Raw genomic sequence first — 27882 nt, 5'->3', positions numbered from 1 at the left:
CCAACAAATGACCCCTTTATTTAAGCAACTTCAGAACAGTCCGTGACGTACAAATATAACGGACGTAAAACAAATGTATTTTGCAGTACAAATTAAAGTTATAAAAGCTTTGGTTTAGTGTTCAATCTGAAAGTGAATTGATTTGGAAACCGCGGGGGCTCCTTTTCACACTGTTTCACAAATCACATTAGGATACAAAGCCTTTCAGACGTGGTATTATCTATATTTTTGCTTTAAACTTTGAGAAGGGGTCCATTACGTTTTACAGGTCAACAAGGACCCATTATCTAGTGTAATCAATGAATATAAATCCTCTTACATTAGCTACATTTATTGTCTAAATTTCAAATTGTGTTGCATATTTATAATAAACTTGATTTAATGGATGGTTGGGTCCATATGATCGTTTGACAGTACTAAAAGTACATTCAGTGTATTTTATTTTAGACACTAATCCCTTAACAGCACTTGATCAAAATGGGTGATCTATAAGGTCACAATACTATAGCACTGAGATGCATTGTGACTCGTGAGTTTAAAGCTGGCTGTTTTTCTGCATGCCATGATGCAACATGCATAAGTAGTAGTACACATGGTTAAATTTTATTTTCTAGCATTATTATGATTAAATGTTAATAAACGGCATGTTTTCAGAGTCTGTAGATGCATTCTGCCCAGCATATGCTGCAGAAATGCCTCGCTCCGTCAACATTTTCACTTGCTCTTCCATTATAGAAATGAGTGGGCATATAACTAAAAGGATAGCGTCCTTTAGCCATCTCTCTGGAAAGGCTTCGGAAAGTAGGGAACACACCGTTGGCCAAGCTTGATATACGAGGCTTTTTCCAAAACCAGTAGGTAAACATAATAAAACATCTCGTCGATCGATTAAATATTTCAAACAAATGTGCTGAAGCGGTTTGATATGTTCAACATTGTGTAGAACAGCAACTCTCCTTAGCACACTAGCAAAATTTTCCTCCTCCGTTACATCCATGTTTTGTTCCGCAAAGGAATGGTTGAAAGTAGGAATGAAAACTGTGCGACACAGCGGTAGTAGTGGAACTCGGCGGAAAAGCAAGGGCCTTTTCCGGTTGATCGAAATTCTAAACAGACGTTGCCCCCAGAGTCTAATTTCGAGGAACAACAGCGGAGGCGCTGTTTTCCCGAATATTTGACGATGGGATTCTCAGATTGGTACAACACTGACACACGCATCTGACTGCGGCCACTGTGCGCTGTCAAGGAGGAAGCAAGCGGTCGAATACCGGTAGTTGTCTTTTAAGACCTTGAAGAAATGACGTATTTTACACTATAACTTCGCAGTGAAAAGGACAGTTATACAACCATATTCAACCACCAGAGGTAAGAGGACGCTCTAGTCCCCGAAAGATAACAATTAATCTGCGATGTAGGAATCTCGATTTTTGTTTACTGCTAAACAACGTTAGCCAGCCACAGCCAGCAGGAGGCTGCTAATTGATGTCACCATGTCAGTATGTCGGCTGAAAGTGCCCATATGTATGTTTTTTGTTAACTTTTTGTCATTTGACTTTTGTATCAAATCAAGTCAATCTAGTCACCCACCCCAATCCACTGGAAGCACCGTTTCATGGTCCATAGCCACTATTAGCCAGGCATAGTTTCATGGTCTCCATAGCCCTAATTTGACTGTTGTCATTATTATATGACCGTCTACTCCAAGGTATAACTTATCCATGAATGTACACATTTTAAATATAGCTTTACTTCAAGCCAATGATATTACCCGTCGAATCGGACAGCTTGTGTTCTGAAATAAATCTGTATCGTTCAATTAAGAGGGGTAAATGGGTTTTTTATCCCGCCTGTGCCAGTGTGCCTGGACTGGAGTTCTCTATATTTATGCGTTTACATCGAGTGTACTAACGGCTTTCAACTGATGAAACAGCGCCACGACCCCCATTGAGAAATACGGTGAAATTCAGGCACAGATGGGGACTAAAACAAGTTCTTTATTGAACAAACGAAATATTTCAGAACACAATGTGGCCCGATTACACGGGTAACATTGGCCTGAAGTCACGCACTTGTCATTTTAAATTGTACATGTTTGGAGAATTAGAACTATAATGGAACATGGTGATTCATTGGGAGGCCCAGGTGGTTGATCGAGACTGTCAGAGATGAATAGGCTACAGGTTTTTTTGTTTTCTTTGTAACAGTGCTGCAGTGTACTTGGATCCCTATAAAATATGAATGACCTTATCAATCATTATGGTTGGGTGTGGGTGAAGGTGAGGATTATAGATGATGCATAGTGCAAACAAAAGAAAGGGAGTCTATGAGTTGCCTGAACAAGACCCACTCCTACAGCATACGCCTAGTCATTTTCACAGTTTATGTGCAGCTGGTTTCCTGCAGTATCATAAATTATAATAGATATATACAAGTTTGATTGAGGTTCTGCTATGGGTCCCATGCTGCTATCCCTTCTAGAAATAATCTGTTTGGTGAATATATACAATCTACCCTACCTACAGTATGACCAGAAGATGAGTTGTAACAGATTCCTAATTTGTCATTATAGGCAAAAATATGTGCCGGTATCTGCTCTTTTCACAATTTTGCACACTTTTCTACAAAGTATAACATTATGCATAAGTGGTTAATCCATATATAAAAAATCACACCTGTGTGAAGTGAACTGAGCAGTGCAGGCTGCTCAACAATAACCACAACACAGCTGGCTGGCTGCAGTTCTAGTTATACTGCTCAGTGTGAATGGCCCTTTTAGGCTGCAGTGTGACCCCAATGTGCCCCCAATCAGCTGCAGGGGTCAATGGGTCATAACCCAAACATACAAACTGACACAAAAGATTTCAAAGTTATATAATATACTTTTAAATCTGCTTTTCGATTATTCAATTAAAAAGCCACCTTTACTTGCAGCTTTACCTAATGAACACTGACTGTGATGTCATTCACAAGCATGTCTGTATAGTTATGCAGCTGAGAGTGAGAGTAAAGCAGGTAAAGCCTAACAATATTGTTGCTGTAGGGGTACAAAGTATCTCCATCTTTTAACTTTTTGTCTTTCTTCGTAAATGAATGCCCTACTTGATCATCACACAAAAGTAGCAGATAGGTTGAGATTGTCGATCTACTACTTTTGCTGTTTTTGAATTTGAATCCTGAAAAGTAACAGTTTTGGACATGACATAATGATGACAGTTATTTACTTTTCTCTTCTCAAGATTCACTGTAAAACTACACTTAAGAATCCTGCAAGCCTTACCATGTAAATGAAGCCTTGCTTGTTGACGAAGCAGTGCACACCAAGCCGTTCTGTGCAAGGAAAGGACATTTAAAATAGAAAATGCCTGCTATAGAGCGCCGCAGTCCCCGCCCCCTTTCAGAAAGCGAGTGGCCCAGGAAGTGAAAGCCCCATGCATTCTGCCATCGGCACTTTTAATATAATTTATTTAAAGACGGTTACGCCGCGGACAAAGCCAATTCGGATCGTGACGAATCATGACAATGAACACAATATTTTGGGCCGATCAAATAATTTATAAGACGAAAAATAAAACAAATAGTGTTGTCTCCTGACTTTCTTTTCTTCTTTCACTTCCTGGGCCACTCGCTTTTCTGAAAGGGGGCGGGGACTGCGGTGCTCTATTCTGCTTACACAAATAACTTGCCCTCCGCTTCAGTTGCATTTCCCCATAGTGTCTGAACTTGGAGACAATGAAAACGTAAGCACATTTTGTATTGACCAACAATTAGACTTACAACCAACTAAGTGGTCCTCGCCGTGGGCTCTCTTTTTGTAACTCATTGTACATAATCATCCTTAGTTCAGGCTGAAACCACGGTTCTTGAGCCATACAAATGGAACTATCAATAGCCAAAACATCAATATTTAATCAATATTCAAAAGCTTTAAGAACGGCTGTAACAAAAAAAATCATACTTGTGTGAAGTAAGGGGGGCTCTTATATCATCATACATCATCCCAATCCGGCCAATCACAATTGTCGTCCTCACCTTTCTGTCATTCCGACCAATCACAATTGGCGTCTTCAATTTTCTGCCATCACTTTTTATGTATGCATATGTACTTTACTCAGCCAATCAAGTCATCGCTACGGGGTGATCAGCCAATCAAATCATCGCTAAAATTCACACAAACAGACAAAGCTGGGCATAGTAGGGGCTAACGCCCCTCGAAAATGTCTTGAAAACATCAAACGTCACTCTCAACCATCTGTAGAATTGAGGGGAACCCATGGCTGACCTCTCCACAGGGCACAGAGTACCATCGCAGCAAGCTTTGTAGCTTCTACTGACGTCAGTGTGTTAGTATGCATGACATAACAGCTACAATAACTGAGCCTGTGCCAGGCCAACAAACAGTGAAACAGCATCTATAGGATAGAGGCCATGGTGGCATTGACTGAACTGTGCTCACTGTTGTGCAGTGGATGATGATAAATCACAGAATCAAACGTGCATGACTGGATCTAGGCTGCACATTGCACAATAGAATACACTCACCAAATTTTACTATTTTCTATCTTTCCTTACTGTCAAATAAACCGCACAATCATGAATGATAGACTTAATAATTTGATAATGACTGCTATACTGGTTATTGTCACAATACTTGGCCTACTTCGTGTGACATTAAGTTAACTTGGAACAGATATTTCCTTAAATTTAGTTTCACAGGCTCTGTTGATCATGATTTGTTAATTCCCTTCCTCAATTTGGTGTTCCTTTGAAAGAGGATTATGTCAATCTTTCCAAGGTTTTCTTAGATTAAACTCTAAAATTAATTGTCTCTCTGCATCCAGATCATTCATTTTTGACAGCTGTCGTCATTTGTAATCTGTGTGCGTGTGTGTGTGTGTGTGTGTGTGTGTGACCCCCTGCTGTATAGGTCACTCAGTGTGGTGTTTGCTGCTTGAGTCCAGCTGCTGCTTAAGTGCTACTGCTTAATGTTATCAAATTCACAACAGCAGCTCAATCCATGGTGGTGTTTTCTTTATTATTTTTGAGGGGCACTAGTTGGCACCGTTTGTTTTACATCAACATTACATCACCTAATCAACATAAGTTAGACTTAAAGTTGGAAATAATCGTAATAATGATACCATTTCATTGCCCTCTCCATGTCATCTGCTTCAGGGTTTTCAAACTTTTTGCAGGAGACCCTCTACTCTAGTGCAAGGAAGACAGAGAGAGAGAGTAATATAAATCACACCTTTGTCTCTGTTTCCCCCTTCACACGCTGTCCACTGACCAGACCAGACCAGTGATTATCCAGCATGTTGTCCAGGCTACGGCCAACCCTGTCCCTGCGACCCTGTGTCTCTGCTTACAGATGGGCACACACCAAAGAGAAGGGAAAACCCCTTATGCTTAATCCTCGCACCAACAAAGTAAGTTTACTACTATTTTGTGTGTGTGTGTGTGCATTTGCTCCAAATCCAGGCCAATTAGGCTACATGATTATATAAAATAGGCTAAGTAGTGGCATAAGCCTTGACAGATCAACCCACATCCTTAAACATAACCACACCAAACTCCACTAACCTTAACTAAAGTTAATTAAACCAATGCCAATCCACCAAAAATAACATCAGTGTCATTCCAAATTGTGCCATTTCACACGCATTAAATAGAACTGGCCTGTAAATGTGAACCAGCTCAGTGGCCTTGTGGTTAGAGTGTCCGGGTAATACCAAAGACATGGACCCAATGCCTCCCTGCTTGGCACTCGGCATCAAGGGTTGGATTGGGGTCAGTCTCTGGGACATACTAGCGTCATGTCCAGGGGGTGTACTTGTACATCAAGCTGCCTCACGCTACAGAAACAGGAGATAGGCTCCTGCCCTATGACCCTCATGGCTCGGCAAGGCTTACTATAAATTTGAATGTTGATATGCACGACTAGGTTTGTCTTTTGTAATATTTTTTTCTCCCAAATGTACTGAATCCTCATGTACTTTACTGAAGTTTCTTGTCCACGTCCAGTCCCCGTACCATAAACCCTCACCAGAAAGAGGCGAGTAACAGGCCTATGTGCCATGTAGTCAAGACCAGACAAAATCCTTTCTAATTGAATTAACTGTCTCCTAACCGTGCTTTATCACGTGTTTTGTTTAGTGTTTTTTTTTGCTGATGGGTTCCCAGATTGGTGTATGGGTGATAAAGTCTTTATCAAACCTCTATATATAGTATAAATAGTGTTGATCAACCCTTACAAGATAAGGCCTGTCACGGCCATGACATATTATTATATGATTAATTGTCATTACAAATAATTGATTACTGATTTAATTGTTACATTAAATACAATTCCTTTTTAGGCTTTGTAAAGAAAATAATTATACAAATTACTTATAGTAAACAATACAAAGTCTGTTACTGAAATATTCAAAGAAATGACAATATACGGTACTAATAATCAAAAAATTATAATGTACCCTGGCGAAAACAGGCCATCGCTTTAATGATTAATAAATATTAATAAATATTTATATTTATTTAATAATAAATAAATGTGACCGGGTTACTCAGTCAGAAGATGTTTATCACTGGTTATTGATTTCGAAGGACTGGGTTTGACATGGAGAGCATTCTCTCAAAGTATCCTGTCAAAGATTTTTTCCTTGTTTTCTTCCCATTATGACAACTGCACATGATGGGAGCTTGTACAAAAAATAATTTCACTGACTTCACTGACCTGTGAACCTGTGATGTGACAATAAAGAAGTTGAAGATGAAAACGAGCTGAAAAACCTTTCCATCTCCAACTGCCATTAGGCGTACATATACTGTAGGCTCGGACTGGGAAATAATAATAATAAACTAATAATAAACTTTATTTGTATAGCACCTTTCATACATAAATGTAGCTCAAAGTGCTTCACAGGGCAAAAATAGAATACAATAAAACATAAGTAGTTAAAATGATAAAACAATGGCAAAGAACATTGAATATAAGAACATAAAATAAATAAAAACAAATAAAAACAAATAAAATAATAATAAAAACACCACATGCAGCAAATCAGTCAGGGCAGGGTTGGAACGTGCAAATTAAAACTCAATTAAAAGCAATGTTGTAGAAGTGGGTCTTGAGCTGAGCTTTAAAAATGTCTACAGAGGCTGCCTGACGAAGGTACAGTGGGAGTTTGTTCCATGCCGACGGCCCATAGAAGCAAAAAGCTGCTTCCCCGTATTTTTTTGTTGCCATTGTTTTTGGCAACGCGAGCAGGCCAGCAGTGGAAGACCTTAGGGGGCGGTTTGGGACATATTTAGGCAGGCAGTCATTTAGGTAGGAAGGTGCGAGGCCATTGAGAGCTTTATAGACAAGTAAAATAATTTTAAAATCAATCCTAAAAACAACCGGAAGCCAGTGCAGTGATGCCAAAACTGGAGTAATATGTTCTCTCATCTTAGTTCTAGTTAAAACTCTGGCTGCTGCATTTTGGACGAGTTGTAATCTGTCAGTTGTTTTCTTAGGCAGTCCTGAATAAAGTGCATTGCCGTAGTCAAGCCGAGAGAAAACAAAGGCGTGGATTAGCGTTTTTGCATCGTCCAAGGACAAATAGGCTCTGATTCGTGCAATATTTCTAAGGTGAAAAAAGGCAATCTTGGTATTGGTAACATGATTAATGTGAGAATTAAAATTCAATTCAGAATCAATAATAACCCCCAGGTTCTTTACTGTACTGTTACTTTCTACAGTCAGGTTACCAAGTCTGCTTATTATTGATTGTTTCTGCTCACTAGAACCGATTATGAGAACTTCTGTCTTATCCTCATTTAGCTTGAGAAAGTTCTCACTCATCCAACATTTAATGCTAGACAAACAGGTCAACAGCGGGTCTAAAGCACAGGGATCATCTGGAGCAACAGAAAGATAAAGTTGGGTATCATCAGAATAGAAATGAAAATTGACTCCGTGATTGGTAATGAGTTCGCCCAATGGCAGTATGTACAAGGAGAAAAGCAAGGGGCCAAGAATCGAGCCCTGTGGAATACCAGAGCTGATGTCGTGGTTGTCTGAGTCAAACTCGGCTAGATTGACAAAGTAACTTCTGTTTGATAGGTAGGAGGAAAACCAGGACAGGGCCGTACCAGACAGGCCTATCCAGTGCTCCAGACGCTGTATTAAAATTGAATGATCAATCGTGTCAAATGCAGCCGTTAGATCTAGAAGTAAGAGAACAGATACATGTTTCTTGTCGGCAGACACCCTAAGATCATTCATTACTTTTACAAGTGCTGTTTCTGTGCTGTGGCCTTTCCTAAAGCCAGATTGGAATTTGTTGTGCACATTATTATTCTGTAGAAACGCATCCAATTGATGAAAGATGCATTTTTCTAAAACCTTGCCCAGAAAGGGTAGATTTGAAATGGGTCAATAGTTACCCAAAACGGAGGGATCAAGATTGTGTTTCTTGAGTAGGGGCCTAACTACAGCAGTCTTCAGTGAGTCTGGGAAGACACCTGATTGTAGAGAGCTGTTTACAATTTTTAGTATATCTCCAATCACACTGTCCAAGACTTCTTTGAGAAAGGTGGTGGGAATTGTATCCAATGAACAGGAGGATGATGTCATCTGTGATATGGTTTTGCGGAGTTCGTCTTCATCAATTTCGCAGAACGTTAATAGGCTCCCCCTGGGGAGATCTACCCTGGGACCATTAGCTGCTGTTTGAAGGTTTGTGCTAGCAGCAGCACCATTCATAATATCAGCTCTAATGTTAAAAATGTTGTTATCAAAAAAGCATGCAAACTCATTACACTTAGCTTTAAAGGCCGGGAATGACTGCTTGTAGGACTGGGGGGGGTTTATAAGTCGTTCAATGGTAGAGAAAAGGACTCTGGCATTTTTCTTGTTCTCATTAATAATGCCAGAGAAATATGCCTGCCTTGCTAGACGCAAGGCTTTGTTATAGGCGGCTGTTGATTTTTTAAGAATCTCTAGTTGGCTGGTGAGTTTGTTTTTTCTCCAGGCTCGCTCAGCTCTACGACACTCTTGCTTCAGTGAGCGGGTATGCTCATTTATCCAAGGTGTTATTCTGGTGTTGTTTCTTTTTTGTTTTAAAAGGAGCCACTATATCAAGAGCTGACTCTAGTTTAAGATTAAAAATTTGAACCATATCATTCACTGGGGGGGTATCGGGCAAGGGGCGGCCCAGATGACGAGAGAACTCGTCGGCTGCAGAAGGGCTAAAAAAAAACGCTTTTTTATGGTATATTCAGTGATGTTTTTCTCTAGCTCAGAGACAGTCATATTAAAACACAGCAAATAGTGGTCTGATAGCTCAGGCCTTTCAATAGTCCTTTCCACAATGATGTTCAGCCCTTTAGAAATTACCAGGTCCAGAGTGTGCCCATGTTTATGAGTAGGCCCAACAACATGTTGGATAAACTCAAAGGAGTGCAATAACTCTAGGAAGCCCATAGCCACAGTATCTGTAACATCATCCAGATGAAGATTAAGATCGCCAGAGATAAGAGTTCTATCATAGTTAGTGGAGCAGATAGATAAAAGTTCTGATATTTCTGTTAGAAATATTGCTTTACTGCATTTTGGCGGGCGATAGATAAAGCTAATGATTTGTTTGAGTTGAATTTTGCAGGTTCCACCAACTCTATACTCCACAGTTCCAGTACCATACCATAGCAGTGCAGTGCAGTATTTGTCCAGGTTATTAGGTTGTTTGTAGTGGTAGGCTAACTACAGCCAGGCTTGCTATAGACAAGTCTGTGTTTTAACTGTGACCTTAGTTTGCTTGCATATACACAGTATTTACTCACCTGAAACCTGATCAATTCTGTTAAAGTTCAAATATGCTTATTTAGATACTAGGCTGCGTTATAATACCATTCAGTTGCCCTGTATTTGTTCTTGGTTAGCAGTAAAGTAGATCGTTCTGGTAGCAGTTATTATGCAGTAGTTGCTTGCTGCTGAATTAATTTATGAATTTGAATTTGTATACAAATGTGATAGGCTTTTGGGTCTATTTTGTTGCTTATATTTGCATAGTCTCAGAGTTATTTTATCATGTATGAAAAGACAAGCCACTTTCCCCCAGCCTGTTCTCACAGTGCTTTGACCATCTCTATTCCAGCCCACATACCCACCAGTGTCACTATGCACAATTCGATTACGATTCACCAGCTAACGATTCGATTCTGCGATGCATCACGATGCATCACACTTTTCTATATTAATGCACAACATGGCAAGTCGATACAAGCAGTCAGATATACTGAACAACATATTTTATTTTGAATTATATTATATATTGTATACAGAGCATCTAATGTATTATTCATTATTATAATATACTTTTATGTATCCAATACATTATAAAACCAATGTTATTTCTTAAATGATCTTATACATTCTCTGTACAATACAGTGGTTTTTAGCTGGGGGCTTGTCATAGTATGTGAGGTGCAGAATTAATTAATACACTACACTACACCACAGCATTTGTCTACAACAGGGGTATTCAACTAGATTAGGTCGGGGGCCACAGCTGTAGAATGATTGTGTGTGGAGGGCCGCACAGCGTGCGCGCGAAGCGCGGATTTTTTTGGATTCTACAAATGCATTTTGTGTCCAAACACAAAGATGTATGTAGGCCAGGGGTCCTCAACTAAAAATGCTGAAGGTCCACAAATAATAAGTAATAATAAATAAGTTTTGAATAAGACCATGGTCCAGTCTCATGCGTGCGCAAATAAAATTGCGGGTCGCAGGCCACGTGGGCCCCATGGGGTGGGGCTGCCCCCCTCGCCCCCCACCCCTAGAAACAACTATGCCTGATTACTGTCATGATAATCTAGCACTTTATATATCGCGCACATCATACCTGTAACTTTCTCTTTTTTTCCCCAAATTATTATTCCAAGGGCCACTAGGGGGCGCTCCGCGGGCCGCATTTGGCCTGCAGGCCGCCAGTTGAATAGCCCTGGTCTACAATCACAGAGCAGCAAGTGGTTTTCAGCTGGGGGAAATAAAGAGACTGTTCTATTCTATAAACCTCTGTCAGTCTCTACACAGCACTGATGTACAGTAGTGATGTTTCAGTGCGCACAAAACGTTAGTTACGTTCATGTAACGTTATCGGCCAAAGTCGTGTCGTTAATGTAAAATGTATCCACTTCTTTAAATGTATTTTTTGTGGCTTTCGCCTTTATTTATATTTTTTTATGGAGGGACAGACAGTAGGCTGACAGGAAATGGGGAGAGAGATGGGGGGGTGACATGCAGTAAGGGCTGTCGGGATCGGGAGTCGAACCCACGGCAGACTGCCAGACTGGATTACCAGCCAAGGTGCCTGGACCGCTGAGCCACGGCCCAGGCCAAATGTATCCACTTCTAATGTGTCTTACAGATGTCTGTAGTAAACCCCCATGTATGAAAAGCCAAGCCACTTTCCCCCAGCATGTTCTCACAGTGCTTTGACCAGCTCGTAGCACCCTAGCCCCTTAGATAGCACTTTTGTAGACTTAGATAGCATTTTATACAGACTTATAGCATGTTATGTAGACAGCACTAGAATTGCATTGTACAGTATGTAGTCATAGCACTTTATAGTATATATGTATACCGTAGTATAGTATATATGTATAGTTATATGTATAGTTTCATTATAGAGAGATTCCACTGTTATGTTCTTAGCGTGCGCATGTTTCATGAATACTATTACGTATGTGAGGCACATGACCACCAGTGTCAGTGTCAGTGTTTGAGTCCGGCTTATTAGCTCCTAGGCTACAATCTTTCTACTAAGTCTGTGTCTCATAGGAGGGCTGTGGGCAGTTCAGAAACACGTCCACCAGTGACATCATTGATGGGGAAACCAAGCTTATAGAAACTACAGGCTTTCTAGTCCTGAAAAGTTGCAATGTGAATATGGATACGAATATGAATACAATAATACAAATAATTTTGTTTAAATTATTGGTGGACGGGTTTCTGAACAGAAAACAGCCCTCCTATGAGACACAGACTGAGTAGAAAAAAATGGTGCCATTTTATCATTATTATTAGAGAGGACACATTATATGAAGATAGGTTGAAAAGTTCTCCTTTAAAGCATTCAGGACGGGAACGGGGAACCCCTTTTGGTGTTTTAAGGATTATGTTATACTTTAGCTATAGATCTTGAAAACGTTGCACAAATCTTTGAATGTATATTCTTTCAGAGCAAACGTTTTCAAAATATTTGCTTCTGGGGGGTCCCTGACTCCCTGTAACAACATATTTTCAGATGGGGTCGGCGGGCCAATTACTGTACATGGGCATGGGCAACTGGCGGCCCGGGGTTGTCCATAGAAAAGAATACCAGCACTCACATTATATCTAAAAGGATTCTTGTTAATTCCCCAACAGCAAAGAAACAAACTGACATTTCGGCCCTAAGGCCTTCACGCTGATTCACACTGAGGAAGGTCTTAGGACCCAAACGAAAAAAGAAAGAAATCTGTCAACGTTTATAAAAAAAATAATCCGTGGACGTTTTGGAGGAAAAAAATCCAACCATGTTTTGAAAAAATAAATCAGGCAAGAGAAATACGCAACCGCAGGTGCGTGCGTGTGTGCGTTGTGTGCGTGCGTGCTTGTGTGTTCTGGCACTTCATGCAGTGGACATAATGCCTCTCCTTGTTTACGATCCTTGTTAATTTGATTCGTCTGGATTAGTCTAGAATCTCAGTATGAGATGATGGTGCTACATATCGGGACAGTTAAGCACAATTTAGACAACAAGTCCTGGTACATCATTTTCCCCCCGCCTATTTTATGCGTGACTGGCTAATGGTGACCTCAACAGACATGCTTGCATGATATTAAAAAAAAAATCAGGAAAGTGAACATGATCTTTTTAACTGTGCTAAATATAGCTTGCCATAAATTGCCATAAATTGAACACAGGGCAAATGAGTGTACCTCATTAGAGTGGCCCTAGAAACCGACATGTAATCCATATTCATTATTGTTGTATGGTGATGCTTTATCTATGTGCTTTATCACATTCAATAGTCCATTGGTTAGATTTCTGAAGTTATGTCTATAATGTGTTTAATTGTAACTAGAAACTTACATGTCCACACTATGTTCTTTTTGGAAAGCAGGAAGTCAATCTCATTCTTATGTTCCATGATTTCACCATGCATAGACAATTAGACATCATTACCAGAGCGGCAGAAGATTGTCATACTTGCATTTCAACACCGGAGGACACTTAACTTGACTTTAGGCTGCATTGAGGAGAAAAAAAACAGCAGTATCCTCTGCCTTTCAGTTCCGGAGAGAAGTCTAATGTTAAGAGTGCTCCAAGTCTTCCGCAATGTCTGTCCTAATCATGATACTGATGCAATCATGGGAAATTATATTTGTCAGTTGAGTTGTGTAAAAAGGGGCATGTTTCTGCTTCAAGAGTTGCCTTTAATCTGAGTCATACAATTTCATTCAAAACAAGAAGCTAAAAGATCTGTCCATTTTGTGTATTTCACTTTGGACTAGTCGAGTGGAATGAAATGCACCCTCACCATGATTTAGCATTATACAGGGACAGCCCCACTACATCCAAAACACTGTAGCTGTAGTTAGACACCCCCCCCCCCCCCCCCCCACACACACACACACACACACACACACACACACACTATTTTGGCTCACGTTTCACTGGAGGCTTGGCTAAGATACATACAGTATACACACATGCACACAGTTTACATGAACATGGAATAGCTGTCATGTGTAGAGAAAAACAAAACTAAAAAATTGAAAAATCAGTGGTTCCCAAACTGTGGTGGGTGCACCCCTTGTGGTGCGCGAACGCCTTCTAGGGGGTGTGCGACATGAAAAGACTAATGGTGGTGCTATGGTTTTATTTTAAATATATTAACCTATAGCCTATGCTGTATATATTATGCCATATGCAGGTTCATATATGTGCATATATGTGGATAAAAAGGGAATATATGTCAATATATAGTAGCTTATGCAATTTATATTTCCATGTGGGGGGGTGCATCAGCTAGGTCGGGAGGTAACAGGGGGTGCATGGCCAAAAAGGTTTGGGAACCGCTGCTATAAATCATTCCCCATGTGCTATATTCTTCCCCCTCTCTGTTCATGGGGTGTTTCGCTCTACAGTGTTCCTTATTGGCTTTGTGGAACCCACTCCCCTCTCTCACCTCCTTTCTCTTCCTCCCCCAAAACATGTCTCCTGCCCCCTTCTGTTAGGTTTCCCCCTCTCCCTCAGCTGCTACTCGGTATGCCACTATGGCCCCATCATAGAATGTTCATAAATGTTCAAACGGAAGAACATGGAGCATGTTTATGTTTCTATATATACATTATTTCATGAGGGACCCGCTAGCGACTGTACAGTGATCCAGAATGGGTCAGAAAGTGTCCATGTGTATTTAGCATGAAAACTAATCCTATAGTTACTATTATTTGATGCCTCATTCATACAAATTTGACCTTGTGACTATAAATTCATTGCTTTGTCTCTGTGTAATATTCACGTTCTGTGCATGTACTCGTGACACAACATTTTGAAAATGTTACAATTTTCAAAATTGTGTACACAGTGTGTAGATCCGAGTCCTCTAGAATCTTTAAGGCTTAAATACTATCTCAGCATGATGAAATGTCCTCTCTGAAAGTGGCTGGCACTGGTCATAACAAACAGACATGAGTGACGAAGATGGAATGGAAATAGAAATGTTTGGCCTTGACATTTGGGGGTCTGCAGCACAGCAGACCTTCACTTAGAGTACGTATTTGTTTTTACGTCCGGAGACCCTGTCCAGGACAGGCTTCAGACCTGTTAGAAATCTAAACCCCTAACAGACCCCAGCTATCTAGGAAACGTGCATTACTACGGTATGTGCAGCTCTATCTGCACTATGTCCAGTAACGGATCGAGATTCAGAGCGCCTGATTCTCTTTGCGGGTGAGTCATTTCCTGAATGACTTTTTTCTACCTACAGTAGCTAGCATATAATGCATATATATAATATATATATATATAATATATATAATATATAACGCATATAAAAGCTGCGTAATTCAAAATTAAAAGCTGCGTAATTCAAAATTAAAAGCAGCGTAATTCAAAATGAAAAGCAGCGTAATTCAAAATTAAAAGCCGTGTAATTAAAAATGAAAAGCTGCGTAATTCAAAATTAAAAGCTGCGTAATTCAAAATTAAAAGCCGCGTAATTCAAAATTAAAAGCCGCGTAATTCAAAATTAAAAGCCGCGTAATTCAAAATTAAAAGCCGCGCAATTGAAAATTAAAAGCCGCGCAATTGAAAATTAAAAGTTGCGCAATTGAAAATTAAAGTCGCGCAATTGAAAATTAAAGTCGCGTAAGCATATAATGCAGCCCCAATGTCAAAACTCACTACATAGTTCAAAACGTGGACCTGGTATATACTGTATTAGGCAGTATTTATTTATTATTTACTTGTTATATACTTTTCGAGACAAAATTGTGGCTCTCATAATGTAAAGTGAAAGTCTGTGGTGGTGACCAGTCAGTTAGTCCACTCTACAGCATTCAATACCACCCTTCAACTGTAACGCACTCTGACCTTTAGAAGATATGCTTGACATTTCACAGCAGCACAAGAGAGAACTTGATATCTCTTAACCTTAGGGCAGAGTACTGGACTGATTTTAGATGAACTTACTGCCTTAACCAGCTTTGTGTGTGTGTGTGTGTGTGTGTGTGTGTGTGTGTGAGACCAGTAAATATTGTGTTTGATGTGTCTTTAAGCAGTCTCACCAGGTTTCAACATGTTGGCATCTGTGCCCACTCTGTATTGTCTCTAATAAAATGCACAGAGGGTCTCCAGAGGGAATTATATTGTATCCCCCTCTTTCCCTTCTTGACCATAATATTCACACACCCCACTGTATGATAAGAGCAATGTCTATTCGGTGATTCATCCCTTGTTGTAACCCCTATCGTTCTATGTAAGGATAGAATAGCCTCATCACAGGAATTGATTTTCTTTAATATTAACATTGACTCTATTTTTGTATTTCCTCTTCCAGGGTATGGCCTTCACCTTACAGGAGCGACAGATTTTGGGGATACAGGGGCTGTTGCCCCCCAAAGTGGAGACTCAGGACAATCAGGCCATGCGCTTCCAGGGAAACCTCAAGAAGATGACGGACCCACTAGAAAAGTAACAACGTCATTTAGTCAGCTTGTTACAATATGGTCATGGTGGCCGGAACATTGTGGCTGTCCTTTACGGTTCATAAATAATGGACCTGCCTGCCTGATTCATACATGGCAGCTATGTTTGGTGCTCAACACCTGCACGCAATGGACTATAACGCTGGCTTTATTGTTGTACTAATCTTATAAATATAAAAAGTGACTTTTTTTATGTTGAAAAGTGGTGAAGTGGTCCTTTAAGTATTTTTTATATGAATCTAGGCTGCATCCATGGTGATTACACAGAACGTGGACGTTCTGGGCTCATTTCTGATTTGACTAAATATTTTACAATATTAACGCTTCTGAAGAGAAATACAGTTTATTAGACGGACTTATATGGCGGGTTCCACTTCCTGATTTGGATCCGCTTGTAGGCCCGAGGTGATTGGCCAGTAGTGTAAGAGCTGTGATTGGCCAGTAGTATATAAGGGCCACCGAGCTGGGTTGAAAACGCAAAGAGGAAGGCCAAAAAGCACAGGCGGGAATGGCAGTTTTGCATGCGTCACGTCATGACCTTGCACCAGTGAACTGGCACACATTTTGTGAGCTTCATGGGCACAAAATTGTGGGCGTGGAATTCTGGGAAATATAATAATAGATAGTATCCCTTTTAATGCAACATTGATCTCCTTTCCTTAGTCCCACCTCCTCTCTCTCTTCACAGGTATATCTACCTGATGGGCATCCAGGAGAGGAACGAAAGGCTATTCTATAGAGTGTTAATGGAAGACATAGAGGAGCTCATGCCCATAGTCTACACACCCACTGTTGGCCTAGCCTGCACACAGTATGGACACATCTTCAGGAGACCCAAGTAAGAATTTAGTTACGGTATAGTCATATAATTTGTAGAAGCATTGTAAAAATTAATTGTCTAATGCTAAAAACGCTGAAGAAAAAAAAGATGTGTGGGATACCTATTTTCTAAACAACATTTAGTAGTTTGCTTTTTCTCCAACCCTAGAACTTTCAAATGATACTAACCACCATTTTTGGTTTCTCTGCAGAGGCTTGTTCATCTCCCTTCATGACAAAGGCCACATCCGCTCCATCCTAGACAACTGGCCAGAGACTAATGTTGCAGTGAGTACCTGGCAACTGCACTGGAGTAACATCAACTGTCTATTTTATAGATGTACACCAAAAATGTAAACCTCAACAGAGAGGAGCTATGGTGTCACAGATACCTGCACCCTCCATTGCTCTCCCCCTCTTTTACCATGTTGGAAATATGATCTGATCAGACTGAAATCTGATCCTATTCCTGACCCTGACTTTATGCCTGGTTTATATACTTGAGTGCCATGGCACAAATGGCAGATCTACAAGTTCACAATGCATCGCAGCTTGATGACAGCCTGCAACAAAGTAGAAATCACCCTTAAGTTGTCAGCGATTGACATCCTATTACATACTGATCAGGAAATTCACTAGAAATGAAGGGAAAAAAAGTGTGACATGCATTGCAGAAGACAATCGCAAGCAATCTCATGATGAAGTCAAGAATGATACTGAGGGCATGCCATTCCCTTTGACGAATCACAACAGAAATACAGCTTGTTAACACATACAGGATTTACACTTTTTGGACGAATACTTTTCGTAATCAGAAGCAACCAGCTTTTGGTTTGCACTGGAACATTTTGGTCAGACCGACTGACTCACCAACCAACAGTGTCTCGTCTAACAACTGCATGGCCGCAGCTACATTAGAGATATACAACACAGTAACATTAATACCAAATACCAAATCATTATCAAGAAGCAACCATGCCTTTAAGATAGTACAGACACAACATGGCACTGGCATGCACCAGTGCCAGTGTTACTTAGAAACTATCAAGATATGGATCCCACTTTATCCTCAAAGGCTAATGTTATCCTTCACAGTGTGAATTAGAGACAGTCTCCAACTATAAACTATGAAGAGATGGAACACATAATTAATCCCACAGGTTTGGTGGGCTTTCTACATTAGCCTGTGTTAAGACCAATAACCACAGCCAATTAAAGCATGTGCCATTTTCCATGACCAGGTGCTATGGTGTCAACTTGTGCCTGTTCTCTGTCTCTCTAGGCAGTAGTGGTAACTGACGGAGAGCGTATCTTAGGTTTAGGGGACCTGGGTGTGTATGGAATGGGCATCCCTGTTGGAAAGTTGTGCCTGTACACGGCCTGTGCTGGAATCAGACCTGAGAGGTGTCTACCGGTGGTGATAGATGTTGGCACAGACAACGAGGTATGGGGACAGTGTTCAGTGTGTATGTGAGTGAGTGAGCAAGCAAGCAAGCAAGCAGCTGTTTTACACTAAACTGTCCTAGTAATCAATGCATCTCTCTGTCCATGCCCCCAGACCCTCCTGAGAGATCCGTTATACATGGGTTTGTACCAGAAGCGTGACCGCTCTCAAGCGTATGACGACCTGATTGATGAGTTTATGGAGGCCGTGGTTGAAAAATATGGCCAGGACACTCTGATCCAGTTTGAGGACTTTGGGAACCACAACGCCTTTCGCTTAATGCGGAAGTACAAGGAGAAATATTGCACTTTCAATGATGACATTCAAGGTGTGTGCTTATGCTGGCACCTGGGACATATTTCAGTTTTTGAAATGGTGCATGTCATTCCCTAATCACAGCATACCCCTATTATGCACATATTAATTACCGCAAGGTCTTATGTCTTGACTTAAGACGTGGAGGCGTGACAAATGCCATTTCCTATTATGGGTGTGGTAATTATCACTCTGCGCCATGGTGTTATGTGTAAAACGGAGCTGAATTAGTCATGGGTGTGTTTTGGGCGTCACTTCCATCAACTCAATCAGCGTGGCGGATGCCATTCCCTTTAAAAGTCGGCTGCGCTGGCTCTTGTGTCCAACCAAACATTTATTTTTGCACTTCAGACGTGGTGTGACCCCCGTCTTAGCGGTATGCGGATGAGTTTTTGAGTGGTGCAACCACTCCTACAACCAGCAATGTCCGTGTACCTGTTTGTTTGTGTACCTGAATGAGCACGAGTATGTGACTTATTTATACCAGTAGGGGGCGCCAGAAACAGAGAGAGGGGTAGTGCTGTGTCTCTAGTCTAATGAGAGAGAGAGAGTGAGAGAGAGAGAGGGGGGGGGGAATTGCACCACTCAGTTCACACGTGTGTGATTTTTTTTAAATCATGGGGTATAATAGCAGATACCACATTGCACTCTTAATTAACATATAAACAATCCCTCATGCGTAAAATATGCTGGCAAGTCTTAAACCTTATGTGTTTGCACTTCATCCTACTTCAGGACTTCATTCCCAGTTCACTTCAAGAAACTATTTTAATTAATTCTGGTGTGTGTGTGTGTGTGTGTGTGTGTGTGTGTGTGTGTGTGTGTGTGTGTGTGTGTGTGTGTGTGTGTGTGTGTGTGTGTGTGTGTGTGTGTGTATCCTGTGCGTATGTTTAATAGGCACTGCTGCAGTAGCCCTGGCTGGACTGTTGGCAGCTCAGAAAGCTATTGGTAAACCCATCACTGAACACAGGGTGCTTTTCCTGGGAGCTGGAGAGGTAGGACATAACACTCTGTAACTATCAATCCTCTTATTCTTAGCATTTTATTTGCTTCTGACTTGTTAGTTTCTGAGCTAAACTTTGGCCACAGGAAAAGGCATGGAGAGACCCACAGTTAACATGATGATAGAAACGCATAAGGTTATCTCCTGTTTTCCACTAAGCAGATTGAGCAGTCTGTGGTTTAAAGACCTTGCTCAAAGCAATCACAAGAATTGTTACTGGCCAAAAACATCTCAGATGTTTGCATTTTGTTTTTCACAGAGGTCCACTTGTAATAATTGTTACATCATGCCTTTTCTACTATTATTCTACTTTTTGGCGGTTTTCATGCCCTGGCTGACATGGAATATTTACCTTTTCTGGATGGATCAGATTTTGCTTTAGACATAAATGTCATAAATTGTCTAAATTGTCTGCAGGCTGCCCTGGGTATTGCCAACCTGATTGTGATGGCAATGATGGAAAGAGGGATGACCCAGTCTGAAGCCAGGAAGAAAATCTGGATGTATGACAAACATGGACTACTAGTAAAAGTATGTTGTAAAATACATATTTAATGTTTGATTTAAATTATATTAGACAGTGTTGGTGGTTGCTTGTGTGGATGCATTCTTTCTATATGTCCAATGTCCTAGCCAATTTAAATATTAACTTTCTGTAGTCCTTGGAGGGTAGACGCTAAGAGAAGAACAAGCAAGCATGATTGGTGAACCCGCACAAGACCTTCACTTGCACACAAAGGCAAACAGAAAACCTGTATGTCCACTGATCCCGCAGTGATTCAGCAACACCTGAGCCAATGTTGAAGGGATTTGGCACCACACCAGAAGGAAACTAAATCTATTTTGAAATGTAGAATTTCATTTCTACAACATTTTTGTCATTAACAAATTTGGTTTGTCGTTTTCAGGGTATTTATGTCCCAAGATAGATCAGGAGACAACATAACATTAAGCTGTGGTGACTGGTTTGCTCTGCTGTATGTGTGCCCTCTGCTGGCGGCCACCCCTCGTACATAGTGTAGTGTGAAACCTTGGTGTCTCCTAGGCAGACCCCAGGAGGCAGACAATTGGCAATAATTTGTATGCCTGCAGTCTGTGTGTGTGTTGGACCTGGTATACAATGTTTAGTGGTTGTAATCATCTATATCTATAAATTCACTAATCCTGTTCAGTGTGTGGGTGTCAGTCCAGGGCTTAACTCAGGCACAGCCCGACCTATTGACTTCAAAGTTGAGGACAGTGGACATTGCATTGATATTGGTGTATTCTGTTGATGTCGCAATGACACTGTAACTGTGTATTTTATTTGTTTATGCTCAGTGTGGAATAATGCTATGCCAATGTGATTGTATGCGTTTCTGCATAGTGCAGGATTGGGATATACTCTAGTAGTGTATACATCGTTTATTGCTGTCCCGAGCATTGCAAGTTTGGTAAAATACTGGTAAAAGAAAATGTACTGGGTACCCCTAACAACATGTACAGCGTTTAATACTCTTGACAATGGGTGCAACAGGTAATGCATGCATTCCCAACTGACATCGTTCCTGACTTGCAGGGTCCCAGAGTAATTATAGTATTATAACCACTGTGTATTTGTATCCAGAACAGACCCCAGGAGACTGATGGAAACCAGGAAGCATTTGTCCATGACAGTCCAGGGGATGTTCAGAGCTTCCTAGATGCTGTCAACACAATCAAGCCCTCAGCCATCATTGGTAAGCCATGTTTACTAATTCTGCTACTATATACATTTTTGTGTATTTTGTTATTATTTAAAAAAAGGTTTTTATTTTAAAATGTGCAGTTGCATGTTATGGAGCCGCCTCGTGGACCCAGGCGAACGACCCAGGAAATCTGGCATAGGAGTGGGAGTTATTATTCAAGTATTTTTATTGACGTTTGCACATAAGACAGGACAGACAACAGATGCATGACAACAATTACAGAATTACATGACAAAACAACAACTCCAGTACTCAACATTCATGTATAAAATATAAGTCTGAAATACAATGTAAAAACCACAAATGGTATATTAATGAAATCAACTATAACTGAAAAAAATAAAATAAAAAAATAGATTAAAAAAAGAGATGGGAGAGATGGCCAATGACTACGTAGAAAATACTACCGCAAAGTAGGTTAGAAACGGTTGCCAAACTCTGGTATATTTCTGAGTGGAGCCCCTGATTGTATATTTAAGTTCTTCAACGTTTGTGAGATGGCGGCACTGCCTTTTTCCAATTAAATAGTAAGTATCAGGCGTCTGGCAAGTAAAGAGGAAAACGCTATAGCTTCAGCCTGATGAGTTGGTATTTGTATTCCCTCTGGAGGGGCACAAAACAGCATTTTGGATTGGGATCTATAGTTGAGTTACAAATATACGAGAAGGTATTAAATATCTCTGTCCAAAATGCAGTCAATCTGGGACACGACTAAAACATGTGGTTAAGCGTAGCAGACTCCTGACCACACCTGGCACAGGCTGGATCTGAGTCTGGATAAAATGTGGCTAGTCTGCCAGGGGATAAATGTAGTCTATGTAAAACCTTAAATTGTAACAAACCATGTCTAATGCATATTGAGGATGAGTGTACCAGCGAGACTGCCATCTGCCAGGTAAAATCTGGTAAGTCCATACCAAACTCCTCCTCCCATGCCCTTTTCACACGTTCAAGTGATGGGGAAGCCACCCTCTGAATGCAGTCATATAGCCTAGAAATTATGCCCCTGTCGACCGGATCCCAACTCAAACACTCGTCTACCCAAGTACTTGGTGGAGTTGTCAAAGATAAATATTTTCTAATAAAGCTACGTACTTGTAAATACTTAAAGAAGTTTAACTGTGAAATATTTGCTCAAAAGGAGAGGGAGTTAACCTTGTATTTCCCTAACCAATAACCACCGAGTGCAGAGGCGCGTCACTCCAAATTTGGTGACCTCAGTGTTCTCCGTTGTGTTCTACCGGGGAGGTGGGCAGTGGGCACATAGGTTGGCGGGAGCCGCCGTCGGTTTCCAGCGTTAGTTTGAAAACGCCCCTCTAGTCCTTGGAAAGGGAGCATTCTTTCAGGCTGAATGTTATGCCACCTGGACAGAATACTGCCGTAAACAATGAATGTATGCAACATTTATATTTACTGTACTTTGTCATTGCCTCATTCCAAAAGCAGGGTTGTATGTAAATAATATAGAAAACTAAACACCAGCTCATGTTAACCCAGTTCACTCTTCTCTCCTATAGGGGTGTCAGGAGCTGGACGACTCTTCACCCACGATGTCATCAAGGCCATGGGAAGCCTGAATGAACAACCAATCATCTTTGCCCTCAGTAATCCCACCACCAAAGCTGAATGCACCGCTGAGGATGCCTACACACTCACTAACGTAAGAGCTTTTCTGTCTTTCTCTCTCACGCCTCTTCTTAATATTGTATACTAATACTAATTTCAAAACTTGGACTTGGGTGCAGTTGTTTATCCCCTAAAAACTCACCTTTTCTCCATTGCCTTCAGCTCCTAGTTCTGTGAACGTTTTTAAACTCTTTGTAATTAGTAGGCTATTGCCTATGTTCCTTGTAATGTTGTTATATTGTATTCTTATATGCTTATATTGCTAAATGTTTATTTTATTTTTGCATTTTATGATGTAACTTTTATATGGGAATCACTTTGGGTCACCTTCTGTTGTTTTTAAATGTGTTATATAAATAAAGGTGACTTGACTTCTCCGTTGTGTCCTGTCCTCTGGGCTATTGCCTCCACAGGGTAGATGTCTGTTTGCCAGTGGCAGTCCGTTTGATCCAGTGACTCTGAGCGATGGTCGTGTCTTCACTCCTGGTCAAGGGAATAATGCGTACATCTTTCCAGGTGAAATAGAGTTTAACTGTATTTTAAAACGGAAAGAGAATATTTAATGAAAGATGTGTGACCCCTTGAACAAGGGTTATGGTAACAAATGTCGGAAATACATCAAAAGGTAACATTAAGCTTCAAAGTGAAAAGAACAATTAAGCACTGTGTGAGAGGTGTTAAATGGTAAATGTTGCATTTATATAGCACCTTTATCCAAGGCGCTTTACATAGATTGTGCATTACATTCACCCATTCACACGTGTGTGTGTGTGTGTGTGTGTGTGTGTGTGTGTGTGTGTGTGTGTGTGTGTGTGTGTGTGTGTGTGTGTTTGTGTGTGTGTGTGTGTGTGTGTGTGTGCGCGCGCTCACTCTACAGGTGTGGCCCTAGCTGTGATCCTGAGTGGAGTGAGACATATCCAGGACACTGTCTTCTTAGAGGCAGCAAAGGTCTATACTTTTATTGTCTTTATTTCAGCTGCATATTTCCATTCAATTTACAATGACATTTATTTCCGTGTCCGTTAACATTACATGTTTTGTGTCTTATGTGTTCTGCTTGCTCTCCTATGCAGACATTGGCACTGCAAGTGACAGATAAAGAACTTGCAGAAGGCAGACTCTACCCTCCTCTGTCCAACATCAGAGAGGTCTCCATCCAGATGGCTGTCAAAGTGAGACTTCCTGAAAATAATTCAATTACATTTCAACTATATATTCACTACCTAAATAACCACCATTAAGCAAGACTAAGAATTGTCTTTCTTGATCTGTGCCATGAAATCATGGCAAAGATGCCAATTTCTTGTTAATTAGGATGGATGTGGGGAAAATATTTTTTGCCTGCAAGCCCAAAGTTCTCTGCTTTCTCTTTCTCGAACAGAGGTCACACAATGCTTGACTATTCTGAACCTCCTTCCGATCTGCCCCTGACTTTTTGAACTGGTGTATTGAGTGTTTCAATGGTCATCAATGGTCACCCTGAGTATCTGTTCCCTTTCTGTCGTTATGTCTGGACAAATGCTAACCATCTCTCTGTCTCTTCTTCTTACAGGTGGTTGAATATGTCTATGCTAACGGCATGGCATTCCGCTACCCTGAGCCTTTGGAAAAGAACAGCTTTGTGCGTTCTACTGTCTGGAACACCAACTATGACTCTTTCCTTCCAGACATCTATGACTGGCCCGGCGTGGACTTCAACCCTAAGGTCTAGACTGGAAATGGGAGTCTGAGTCCTGACTATGTCACCCATTTAATTACTTTCAACAAGTCTGAACAAACAGCTTTGTATGTCAATGGTCTCATTACATCTGTGTGAGGTTGGAATAGGAATAAACAAGGGCATTTAAAGCAGGAAATGCTGACTGATTTTTATACTTCGAAGCTTGATATAATACATTAAACACCCTCCGTGCCATTGGCGTAGATCTAGGTAAATTAAATGCCTATTATTTAATTCTACGCTTACCGCCATTGGCGTAGATCAATGGCAATTGTGCTTTTATAGCGCTTTCGATCGATCAAGCCATAATGCTACTTGCGTTATCATCAAGTAGCTACCTGTTGTCATGGATCGCCTATCATAGATCGTCTGCACCATGTTTCTTTCAATCGCCTGTATCTCCTATTCCTTGTCCCAGATGGCATTTTTGGTCATAACAACGTTTCTTTGATGGCACAAAGCCGACGATGTGGAGCCCTCCAGTGCCCCGGCATAGACCCATCTTGTAAACAAGGCCTGTCCGGGACCCGTTCCACTTACTAGGTTATGTTCACTTCCGGTAGTCTGGAAATGTGGCTTTTCAAAATAAGAGCTCAACTGGGAAAAATGCTGGCGTGAATTAGATCATAATTTATCAATAGAGCACCGAAGTCTGACGTCACTTTCAGTAGAGGGCGCCAGTACACAGGTTCACACAGGTTTTTTATTTACATTGAAATCTCCATAGGGCGATTTTAGGTCGCTTCATATAAGAACTGTGTTTGAAAAATAAACCGATCATCCCGGCCTATCAGGGGGGTGGCTGTGCGTCGTTAATGATGTCCATTCATATTTGATACAGCCAGTTTCTGGAGAAAATGGAATTAATTTGGCCACAAAAGCCTTGAAACTACATATGAAAGCAATGTCGCTGCTAATATACGTTACACCCAGCTGTCAACACATTGCGTTCCTCGTTGACGTAAGCTCAGCTGGCGGTGACTCGACTCGTACTAACCACGAAACATTCAGTCAGTTTATGTTGTGCGACGGGCAGCTTCAGTCACCCGCCTACCTGGAGATGTAGTCTTTGGGTTGTTTGACTCGTTTCTAACGCTTATTTTGTTACTCTTTGGTTATATTTGTACATTTCCACCTTCAGTCAATGCTTCATATCCATGAGTGAAAAGGCTGATCGGTTTATTTTTCAAACACAGTTCGATCTAAAATCCCCCTATGGAGATTACAATGCAAATAAAAAGTACACAAACCTGTGGACTGGCGCCCTCTAATAACAGTGATGTCAGGACTTCGGTGCTCTATAAATTCTAGCGCTGTAAGTGTTAATTTACTTCTTGAAATTATTTTATGATAATATGCAATTGAGTGTGCCCACATCTGTTTGAGGTCTCCACAGTTATGAGTAGACCTATTGAATAAACTCTTGACTTCACAATCACATGACTTCACCTTTTTTTATACCACACTCCATGTGGTATAATACATTTTTAATCAGTAACAATGATATGCTGAACCAAACTTTCATATCCTAACCATTCAGCTCAACCCTAGAACCAACAACGACTGGTTCACTAAAGCAGAGATGTAGATGGCACCTTATGAGAAAGGGAGGGCAAACTGTAACTCATTTTTATTTATCTATTTTTTTTGTATTTTATTTTGTATGTTATAGTTGATTTCATTAATATACAATTGGGCAAGCGGTTGAAGATGGATGGTGAAACAGTGAGATTCGGGTCAGTAACGTCTGTCTCTTCAGTAAACATGGTTTATTAGAAGAGGTCAAAGGTGAAAGGGTACTTGAGTAAAAGTACAAAAGTATTGGTATAAAAATGTACCAAAAGTAGAAAGTACACTCAGTATTCAGAACGTCCCATTTCACAAGTTTTCAAATGTTTAAAATATTTATAGGTGTCGTTGCATGTTCCCACCAGAGGGCGCCCTACACTATATTGAGAAACTTCACTTCCTTCCAGGTCATTGATTTGTTGCTGAGAGAACAAGCTGTTAACAACTAACTGGTATGAAAAAAACACACCTTTCCATGATTCATAACAGACTGTGATCCTGAAGCAAAGAGAATTCAGTCAAGTTTAGACGGGTTGCCAACTATTATATTTTCAAATAAGGGACACCTCCCGGGCTATAGCCCATATCGTACGGCATACTATAGCACGCCGTTTTTCATCATTTTTGAGGATTTGAAAAAAATTAACAAAACGATGGGTTATAGCCCATGTTTTTTGAAATGTTGAAAAAAAAAGTTATCCTCGTTTCTCATCATTTTGGACCATGGGCTATAGCCCATATCGTACGGCATACTATAGCACGCCGTTTTTCATCATTTTTGAGGATTTGAAAAAAATGAAAAAACCGATGGGTTATAGCCCATGTTTTTTGAAATTTTGAAAAAAAAAGTTATCCTCGTTTCTCATCATTTTGGACCGTGGGCTATAGCCCATATCGTACGCCATACTATAGCACGCCGTTTTTCATCATTTTTGAGGATTTGAAAAAAATGTGTTGCGGACCAAGGTCCTTATGATTATTGTGTTGAGGTGGAATATGCTGTATAGTTTGTGGCTTGTATTATATTGTTTTCCTTTTGTGTTTCTGTGAGTGTGAAGTGGCTGATTGAACCCAGATGGTGATGCAGATTGACAGGCACAACTTGTGCCTGCTCCTCCCTCCTCAATTCGTTGATTCCCATCCACACCCTCGTCTGCGATTGGCTGAGCTATTAGCCTGTTCTCTATAAAATGCTCAGTCTGACTTGGCTTCTAGGAGGACAACAGCTACCAGTTTGAGCAGAGGCTCTGTCGTGTCTTCCACCCAATGCAACCCTTTTCTTTTTGTTTCCTTTGATGTTCAGTTCTGTGAGTTTGTTTGTCTTTAGTCCTTCGTGAGTAAGTTGAGTTTTGTCTTCTTGGTTTATGTTAGTTCTTAGTTTGTTTCTTTTGTAATCTGTTACCCTATGGCGGCAGA

The 27882-nt window shown here is 40.7% G+C and overlaps 1 protein-coding gene across 2 annotated transcripts; it reads left to right on the top strand.

The window, feature by feature from the left end:
- Positions 1 to 1208: 1208 nt before the first annotated feature.
- Positions 1209 to 26335, top strand: me2 (malic enzyme 2, NAD(+)-dependent, mitochondrial). Of its 2 annotated transcripts, none has more exons than XM_080765341.1 (15): positions 1209 to 1365; positions 5296 to 5426; positions 16096 to 16229; positions 16932 to 17081; positions 17275 to 17350; positions 18345 to 18506; positions 18621 to 18834; positions 19719 to 19816; positions 20242 to 20355; positions 21431 to 21542; positions 23069 to 23211; positions 23591 to 23693; positions 24055 to 24125; positions 24251 to 24349; positions 24730 to 26335. In XM_080765341.1, exons 2-15 carry the CDS (start codon positions 5313 to 5315, stop codon positions 24886 to 24888), a joined length of 1749 nt encoding a protein of 582 aa, XP_080621467.1. In that variant the 5' UTR covers positions 1209 to 1365; positions 5296 to 5312; the 3' UTR covers positions 24889 to 26335. The 2 variants fall into 2 exon arrangements, with proteins under 2 accessions (XP_080621467.1, XP_080621466.1); XM_080765340.1 differs by having other exon boundaries at positions 5291 to 5426.
- The last annotated feature ends 1547 nt before the right edge of the window (positions 26336 to 27882 follow it).

This window comes from Protomyctophum bolini, assembly GCF_963924005.1.
Source record: "Protomyctophum bolini genome assembly, chromosome: 6".
Classification (NCBI taxonomy): Eukaryota; Metazoa; Chordata; class Actinopteri; order Myctophiformes; family Myctophidae; genus Protomyctophum; species Protomyctophum bolini.
This window is presented reverse-complemented; position numbering and strand designations above follow the sequence as displayed.